Below are 8916 nucleotides of genomic sequence, written 5' to 3' on the forward strand. Positions count from 1 at the left end.
GTGTGTGTGCGTGCGTGCGTGTGTGCGTGTATAAATCTAAACTGCATACATAATATATATATATATATATATATATATATATATATATATATATTATATATATATATATATAATTATATATATATATATATATAATGTTATAAAATAATATTATGATATTTATTCGTATTTGTACGGAAATCGCACAAAGATGTCCTCCTAGGCTGTGTAGTACGGGCCAATGGAATATCCGAGTGATTATGCAGTTGTATTTCTATCTAAGGTCGTCTTCGGTGTGGGTGGGGGGGGGGGGTGATAGCGCCCGAAACACAGTTCACTTCAGATTTATTATATATAGAGAAGCGTTATATGTTATTAAACTAGCATTATAATAATTATGTCGTGTAATAACGAAAATAACATCATCCAAGTGCGACAATGGTAGGAAACGACATGCACAGTCTCCACTCACCCAGCGCTGGGATGAGGACGCGGGCGAAAGGGCAGCTGGGCCAGAGTTGCCCGGGGCTTGGAGAGCCGGCTGTGCCTGGCTCCCCCTCGAAGGTTGCCTGTGGGGGGTGGGAGGCTCGAGCGCCCCGGAGAAGAGTTGCACTTCAGATTTAGTATAAGAGAGGAAGCAGTTTGATAGTGTTATTAAGACTAGCATTATAATAATTTGTCTGATGGTAATAATCCTGAAAATACACATCACTCCAGAGTGTAGACAATGGTTCGGAAACAGGCATGGCACATTCTCAGTGTACAATTCTATGCACACGCGTGGACAATGTGTCTGTGGATGAATCGTACCTAACGTACACTAAACAGGAGAAAAGATGAACAGACTGAAAACAGTTCCAACGCTTCTCCCTGCCCCTAAGTGCAAATACCTTGTCTCTCCAGGGCATGGCACCAGCGCCCTAACCACGGTTTACGGCCTGCACACCGAGGCGTCCCCGCTCGAAAGGTGGACGTGGCTGCAGAAGGAACTTGTTTTTCCAGCTGGTGTCAAAGAAGCTACTCTCTGTATGCAACTGGAAATGCGATACGTATACATCAATCATGTTGCTGTAATAGGGTTGAATGCCACAGTTGGCTGTTCTTGGTAATATTATTTCTTTTTTTATATTATCTTATTCTGTTTATCTATATAAATTCCTATTTATGTTTATTTAATAGTTTATTCATTTACTGCTACTTCTGAGCATGCACACATACCATAATAGCAGGTTTCCGTCTCTGTCACCATATAATCAAGTCGACATACAAAATAAATAAAAATAAAAACATCTCTACATACAAACGTTGCCTTCCTGTTGCAAACAGCGACTGACGACCATTACAAGACGGTCATTGGGTGGAATATGGAAACCAAAGTGGGTCCTCTCTCGCCGTGGCAGTGGGTGTCCCTCTGCTTCCTCCTCGGCGACAAGAACGACTTGGCCATCGACGGGAAGGTCCTGCCGTCCGCCTCGCCAATCAACGGCACAATCGTCGATTTCACGGTCGGGACGTGGCTCCCATCTTGCTGGGAATGATATTCTGAGGAAATGCTGGGTTTTAAAGAAGAGAACTGATATAAGATTTGATAAGGGATATGAATATTGAAAAATTACTGAATGTTGAGAAGAAAAAAAACTAAATGTTGGAAAAGTGCTAAATACTGAATGAAAGAAATTGCTTAGTTGCACTGAAATCCTTAACGCTAAGATGTTCAGAGTCTATATATTCATATTTTACTTGATTATCTCACCAGATTGCATACAACCTGTCTGTGAGTTTGCCGGACTGGTACTTCGAAGACAAAGACATGGTCCAGCCTTTCGGAGGCAGAGTCACCATCCCCCAGGTGTTCGCACGGAAGCTGAACGAAGAGGAGGCAAGGCAGATTCACTCGCTCTTGACACTTCTTACACTTCTTTTTTGATGAAATGTACTCTGATTAGACGTATTTCTTTTACTGTCTCACGCAGATGATAACCCTAGCAGAATGTGGACAACTGGAAGAGGATGATTTAGGGGAAGGGGAGTGGCAGGTGTGGTCAGCTGATCACGGCCGGATTGGGACCATCGTCAGCAACACATCTGCGTCGAGCTATTCGCTTGAGGACGTCGCCAGTGCTGCAGGGTGGATGAGATTCTATTCAGCTATCACCTGTAGTGCAATAAATAGTGCAATATATCTGCTGACTATATACATACTATACTATACATTGTACATGCATACATAATATATGCATACATACATACATGCATATATACGTGTGTATATATATATATACATACATACATACACACACATACACACACAAACACACACACACACACGCAAATATATATATATATATATATATATATATTATATATATATATATATATATATATATATATATATATATATATTATATATATATATATATATATATATATATATATATATATATATATATATATATATATATATATACATATATAAGGTATTACAAAAAAAAAGAAATTCAAATCAGTCGCAAGGACCATTAATCAGACGCGACAAAACCCGCAGGTATCTCAAAACCACGGAAGTCCACGACGATGAGCTGTGTGTCCCTCGGTCTCAGTACAAGCCCTTGGTCATAAGGAGCAGGGATCTGACGTACCGGGACGCCCTCGACTACTGCACGGCCTTCGGGGGGAGGCTGCCTAGTATCTCCGATCCCGACGATTTGACAACACTTGTGAGGGTGAGTTCGATGCCGAGCAAATGGATGGGAGGGAGATGAAATTGTTGATGTTTTCGATAATCTTGTTTGCATTTAATTTTCTATTTGGATATATGAGCGAAGAGTGATCTTTTTAATTGGTCATTCATACTGTTCCTAAATAGCAACACTATAATAAAACAATAACAGGAGCCGAAGAAGCCGGTGGGGGGAGGGATCTTATTTTATCAATGGATTTGATCTTATTTTATCTTTTTTTTTTTTTCTTCTATCTTTTTTTTTTTTTTTTTTTTTTTTTTTTTCTTTTTTTCCTTTTTTTACATCGAATGGGTAAGGTTGTCAAAATACGAGATTCGTAAAGTTTCCTCAACTCAGACGAAGACATAGTCCGTAGTTAAGCAAGAACTTAGAATACCCAAGGTTTTCCTCTACACACATGGCGATGGGTCTGTCAGCTTATGCATTAAAATTTGCAAAGGTATGAAATATCTCGCCATGCAAAATCTATGGCATGTAGACATACGTACTTAAATCACCCATTTTTCCTTATTTATCCTCATTTTCTACATATAAATAGATACATAGACATAGATATAAATGAATACATACGTACATATATACATGCATACATACATACACACATACACACAAACATACAAACATACATACATACATACATACATGCATGAGTAAAAACATACATACATACATACTCTGAGTAAATCATCATAGCGATATCCATTAATCAACTAATGACAGTGTCATTACGCATTTATAAGTGTTGCAACATACTCCTCCGTTGTAATTCCAGGAACTGGCCTCCAGCAGCGTCCCATTGCTTTCTGCGTGGTGTGCATCGGAATCTGATAAATGCACAGTCCTGATGGCGTGGCAAAATAAAGGTGTCGAGTGGTTTTCCGTCCCGTGTCAAGAAACAACGGTGTTCTTGGCATGCCAGGTGAGTCTTTTGGTCCTGGTGTTGTGAAAGTTTGTTTCCGATGTAGAGATGAAGTGTACAAGTAACATGAGAAGAGAGACATCAGGTCCCGAATTTAGTTATATAAGATATTATATAACTAAAGATAAGAGATTTAAAGTTTTTTAGTTCGAGCATATTGCAAAAGAGTGGCAAAAGAGAGCAGACAGTAAATAAGATTTATTGATTGACATTGATCTTTAAGATGGCCATCACTTTTTTTCTTTTTATTTTTTTGTTGGAACTGACGTGTAGTGTCTATCATCTTGGTTCTTCATAACTGTATCAATAAACTGTTTTCTTGCAGCTTTCATTCTGTCTTAAAAGAAAATAAATAAATAAATAAAAATAAATAAATAAACAAAAAAAAAATTGTGATCTCAATGAACACAAAGAAACATACACAGCGTAAACACAGATGTTATTAAACACAGTAAGAAGAGAACAATTATTTGTGACGATTTGAATTCATCAAGGATTCTTCTTTGGACCATTTCTCTTTTCTTCTCCGTTATCTTCTTCCTCTCCTTCCGTTTCCGAAGAGGAATCCTTCATTCGACACATCACGATTTATCATTCTTTGTGTTGCTGTAGTTTCTATGATCCTAAATGTAGCATGAGGATTTCCCAGTATACCCATAACCCTTTTTTAATGTTTCTCTTTTTTTCTGTTATTCTCTCTCTCTCTCTCTCTCTCTCTCTCTCTCTCTCTCTCTCCCTCTCTTCCTCTCTCCCTCCCTCCCTCCTCTCTCCCTCCCTTCCTCTCTCTTCTTCTCTCTCTCTCTCTCTCTCTCTCTCTCTTTCTCTCTCACTCTCTTCTCTCTCCCTTCTCCCTCCCTCTCTCCTCCCTCCCCCCCCCCCTCTCTCTCTCTCTCTCTCTCTTATATATTATTATATATTATTTTATTTATTCTCTTCTCTCTCTCCTCTCTCTCCCTCTCTCTCTCTCTCTCCTCTCTCTCCCTCTCTCTCTCTCCTTCGTTCTCTCTTTCGTTCTCTCTCTCTCTCTCTCTCCTCTCTCTCTCCCCTCTCCTCTCGTCTCTCTCTCTCTCTCTCTCCTCTCTCTCTCTCTTCTCTCCATCTCTCTCTCTCCTCTCTCCTTTCCTCCTCCCTCTCTCCCTCCCTCTCTCTCTCCCTCCCTCCTTTCTCTCCTCTCTCTTCCTCTCCTCTCCTCCCCCTCCCCCCCCCCCCTCTCTCTCTCTCTCTTCTCTCTCTTTCTCTCTCTCGCTCCTTCCCTTCCTCCTCCTCTCTCTCTCTCTCCTTTTCCTCTCTCTCCTCTCTTCTCTCCCTCTTCTCTCTCTTCTCCTCTCTCCCTCTCTCTCTCTCTCTCTCCTCTCTTCCTCTCTCTCTCTCTCTCTCCTCTCCTCTTTTCCTCTCTCCTCCCTCCTCCCCTCTCCTTTCCCTCTCTTCTCTTCTCTCTCTCTCTCTCTTTCTCTCTCTTCTCTCTCCTCCTCTTCCTCTCTCCTCCCCCTTTTCCCTCCTCCCTCTCTCTTCTTCCTCTCTCCCTCCTTCCTCTCCCCTCCTCTTTTCTTTCTCTCCTCTCTCTCTCTCTCTCTCTCTCTCTCTCTCTCTCTCTCTCTCTCTCTCTCTCAAAGCCCTCCCTCCCTGCCTTCCCTCCTTCCCCCCTCTTCTTCCTTTCTCTTCCCCCTCTCTTCCAAACAGGTTCCAAAACATCTCTCCTTCGAACTCCGCGTCGACGATTACTCAGCCATGAACATGAAACTGTATCTCGTCCCGGAAGACCTGATACCGCGGTTCGTCTCGCTGTCCCGAAAGCAAGTCATCGTGAACGAGGGTCCGCTTAGTCTGGTGGACGTCGAGAACAGGACGATCGCTACGTCGTTTTACACAGGCATCCAGCCGGTGGGGCGGGAGGAATGGGAGTTTCCGTCGGGGTTCAGGAAAAATATGACGATAACTGCTTGCTCGAAGGTAAGATGACATCGAACTGATTGCTTTCCCGATGTTTTTTTTTTTTTTTGCTATTAATGTTATGTTGTTATTGTTACTATTATTATTAGTAGTAGTAGTAGTAGTATCAATATTATTATCATCATCATTATTATTACTAGTAGTAGTAGTAGTAGTAGTGATAGTAGTAGTTTTAGTTTAATCTGTATTATTATCTTATTCTCTTTATAATCATCGTCATCATCATAGTCACGTCATCGTCCTCCTCACCATCATCATCATCATTATTCCAGTCTCATTATGTCATTATTATTATTGTCGCTGTTGCTCTAATTATAATCAATTTTGAACATTATTGTTGGTGTTACTGCTGTTGATATTACAAGCATTGGTAATGCTATTAATGTTATTGAAACCATAAATATCATTAAAGTCATTATTCCTATTGTGTTAATGCTATCAGTATTGCTCTTGTTCTTCATCATCATTATTAATTATATTAGTATTCATATTAATGTTATCATCAATAATGCTAATGGTGGTATTCTTGCTTTATATATTATGGTTTAAATGCAAACTTTCTCTCCCTTTATCAATATTAGTGTTATAACGTTTCCATGGATTTTCATTAATGTGAATTGAAATGATATTCACCACGGGCTTTGAGGTTTTGAAAATGCAGTGTATGTCATTGTGTAAGCGAGACGAGAGATGGACTTGGGCGGTTCAGTGAAAGGGGTCTTAGCTTGTTGGTCTATTGTTGAAGATAGATACGAGACCCCCCCCCCAAGAGACCCCCGTGTCCCCGCGGTCGAGGACGAGGTGGTGGAGCTGGACCTTATGTGGCTTAGGCTTTCTGCCGTGTCTCTCCCTCTCTGTCTTACGAACGTGTCCTTTTACGCGGCGGTTCCCTTCGAGGGCGGATGTTTACTCCCGTGCGAAGAGAGAAAGCCGGGCGGGCCCTGCGTCTGCCCAAGGAGAGGGACAGCTGCTGGACGGAGGTGCGAAGTGTACCATCCGGTCTTGCTACGTATTGTTGACACGGTGTTTCATGTCTCTGAAGTATTCAACTAAAGAGCTCTTTACATTATTTTCTTTCTTTATTTTCTTGAATATGTTCCCTCTCTCTATCTATTTATCTCTCTGTCTCGTCATCTATTTAAATCCCTATATCTGTCTATCTATCTGTTTATCTGTTTATCTCTCTACCTATGCATATATCTCTATCTATCTATCTATCTTTCTCTCTCTCTCTCTCTCTCTCTCTCTCTCTCTCTCTCTCTTTCTCTCTCTCTCTCTCTCTCTCTCTCTCTCTCTCTCTTTCACTCACTCACTCTCTCTCTCTCTCTCTCTCTCTCTTTCTTGAAAGACAAGTTAGTTTGTTTTTGGATTGTGTTATGTTATCACTCCCTCACGCAGGATAATGTTTCGTTAGTTTAATTAGTAAAAGAAGAAGAAGAAGACGAAGAAGTAAAAGAAGAGGAAGAAGAAATAGTAGTAGTAGTAGTGGAAGAAAAAGAAGAAGAAGAAGAAGAAAAAGAAGAAAAGGAGGACGAGGAGGAAAAGGAGGACGAGGAAAAGGGAGAAAAAGGAATAATAATAATTAAAAAAAAAACACCACATAACCAGCATTAAATAATCGCGGCGTCACCTACTTCACCAGGACGAATTCACCTGCAACAACGGCCTGTGCATTGACCTCGACTTGCGTTGCGACGGCCTCGAACAGTGCACGGACGGCAGTGACGAGTGGTGTTCCGCCCTTCTGCCGCTGCCACGTACGTACAAGAAGGAACGTCCGCACAGGGATATCACGGACCTGAATCTCACCGTGGTTCGGATGGATGTGTTGGAGGTCGATGTGTATGACAACACGTTCAAGGTCAAGATGGAGGTAAAGGAAGGTTGTGAAGGTTCTATGTTATGCGTTTTTTTAATGAATGAAGTGGTTCGTCGTGTTTTTTTTTTTTTTTTTTTTTTTTTTTTTTTTTTTTTACTGCGTATAGTGTTTCGTCAGTTGTGTGTTAGTTTTGGAGAGCTCCCATACCTTTTGAAATAATGTGTAAACACTCAAAGATCGAAATGGAGATAATGGATTAATTCATATTGTATATATATATATATTATTTTTCATCTTCTTCTTCTTCTTTTTCTTTTTATAAAGGATTTCGTCACATTCATACGAGTCTTGTGAAAAGCCCATATACATAATGAAATTACGCTCAGGTACTTAGGATTGATATAAAAGATAAATAATTGCCGAGTGCGATAACACTCTTTACACGAAATCCACGCCACAGCTTCGAACCAGCTGGCGAGATAGGAGAGTCCAGCTGTCCCAACTGAGGAATGACTCTTCTGACAATGTCCTGGAGAGAGAAAGCCTGTGGACTCCGGCTTACAGACTCGAGAATGCTGTGTTCGAGGATGAGTTGTCGCACTTGAGCAAGGAGGACATGAAGATTGTACTTTGGGCATACAAGGACGGTCCTGGGAGAGTCCACGTGCACGAAGGAGTGGAGGGTGAGTGTGGTAGGGTGGAGAGAGAGAGAGAGAGATATTGGAAGAAAGGAACGGAGGTTGAGAGAGAGAGAGGGAACAGATTAAATTCTCTCTCTCTCTCTCTCTCTCTCTCTCTCTCTCTCTCTCTCTCTCTCTCTCTCTCTCTCTCTCTCTCTTTATCTGTCTGTCTATATGTGTATCAGATGCGACATCTTAAACGAGCGTATCTCGTAACAGTTCCTCTTCCATATCCTCCTTTGCGTCCAACCATACACACATGTAGGCTTCGTGTACAATGCCGAGATGGACGCCTACCTGGAGCTGGTGGAGGTCTTCGTGTCCTCCTACAGCTGCCAGTTCGAGCTCGGTCTCTTCCCCTTCGACGTCCACGTGTGTCATGCCAACATCTCGCTCCTGCAGCAGAGCAAGTCCTTCAAGGCTGCTTACCGACGTGTTGTGAGTGTCTCGTCTAAGCTAAGAGTGGTCTGAAATATGTTTTACGAAAAGGTTTGTAGCCTAACAAGTCAGGTTAAAAACCGAGAGCGTAATAACTAGTAGCGAGTCCAGGATAAATAATTCGTGATATCAAAGTTGTACTCCGTCAATAGAAAAAAAAAATAGTAAAGGTCAATGAACAATTTACATACGATGCTAACGAACATGCAAACAATCTGTGTAGCGAGGTCAAACGCTAGATTATGAAGCTATAGACTATCAGCTGTGTGAATGAAAAGGTCTCAGAAAAGATCAGACGACTCTAAGTAATCTTGAATCCACCACAAAAGTTTCTCGTTATTTCGATTTCTTAATTAACAGGACGTCAGTGGGACCCCGAAATCGAAGGAT

At 41.3% G+C, this 8916-nt stretch overlaps 3 protein-coding genes across 3 annotated transcripts in view; all 3 read left to right on the forward strand.

Moving 5' to 3' along the window:
* Window positions 1-886: 886 nt before the first annotated feature.
* LOC119570445 lies at window positions 887-2102 on the forward strand. The gene is made up of 3 exons (XM_037918178.1): window positions 887-1084; window positions 1306-1484; window positions 1736-2102. Exons 1-3 carry the CDS (start codon window positions 1063-1065, stop codon window positions 1904-1906), a joined length of 372 nt encoding a protein of 123 aa, XP_037774106.1. The 5' UTR covers window positions 887-1062; the 3' UTR covers window positions 1907-2102.
* On the forward strand, window positions 1953-5660 carry LOC119572468. The gene is made up of 4 exons (XM_037919579.1): window positions 1953-2141; window positions 2487-2702; window positions 3493-3639; window positions 5320-5660. The coding sequence occupies exons 1-4, from the start codon at window positions 1953-1955 to the stop codon at window positions 5596-5598; spliced, it is 831 nt and encodes a 276-aa protein (XP_037775507.1). The 3' UTR covers window positions 5599-5660.
* A 1556-nt stretch (window positions 5661-7216) lies between these two features.
* The window catches only part of LOC119572469, a gene marked incomplete at its 5' end in the record, with an annotated part of 3020 nt that continues 1320 nt past the window's right edge, over window positions 7217-8916 (forward strand). The window contains 4 exons of the mRNA XM_037919580.1: window positions 7217-7462; window positions 7869-8091; window positions 8354-8526; window positions 8887-8916. The exon at window positions 8887-8916 is cut by the window's right edge and continues 81 nt beyond it. Coding sequence (XP_037775508.1) covers window positions 7217-7462; window positions 7869-8091; window positions 8354-8526; window positions 8887-8916 — 672 coding nt within the window. The remainder of the gene's footprint in view (window positions 7463-7868; window positions 8092-8353; window positions 8527-8886) is intronic.

This window comes from Penaeus monodon, chromosome 4 (assembly GCF_015228065.2).
Source record: "Penaeus monodon isolate SGIC_2016 chromosome 4, NSTDA_Pmon_1, whole genome shotgun sequence".
In the NCBI taxonomy this organism is placed as follows: domain Eukaryota; kingdom Metazoa; phylum Arthropoda; class Malacostraca; order Decapoda; family Penaeidae; genus Penaeus; species Penaeus monodon.

What these genes read in the sequence shown, in the direction of transcription:
- LOC119572468 (XM_037919579.1), top strand. Translation starts at nt 1,953, where the DNA reads ATGATAACCCTAGCAGAATGTGGACAACTGGAAGAGGATGATTTAGGG. An exon ending in ATTCAGCTATCACCTGTAGT is followed by an intron (nt 2,142 to 2,486) that starts GCAATAAATAGT and finishes AATTCAAATCAG; the next exon opens with TCGCAAGGACCATTAATCAG. An exon ending in ATTTGACAACACTTGTGAGG is followed by an intron (nt 2,703 to 3,492) that starts GTGAGTTCGATG and finishes TTGTAATTCCAG; the next exon opens with GAACTGGCCTCCAGCAGCGT.
- LOC119570445 (XM_037918178.1), top strand. Translation starts at nt 1,063, where the DNA reads ATGCCACAGTTGGCTGTTCTTG. An exon ending in GCCACAGTTGGCTGTTCTTG is followed by an intron (nt 1,085 to 1,305) that starts GTAATATTATTT and finishes TGTTGCAAACAG; the next exon opens with CGACTGACGACCATTACAAG. An exon ending in GCACAATCGTCGATTTCACG is followed by an intron (nt 1,485 to 1,735) that starts GTCGGGACGTGG and finishes TTATCTCACCAG; the next exon opens with ATTGCATACAACCTGTCTGT.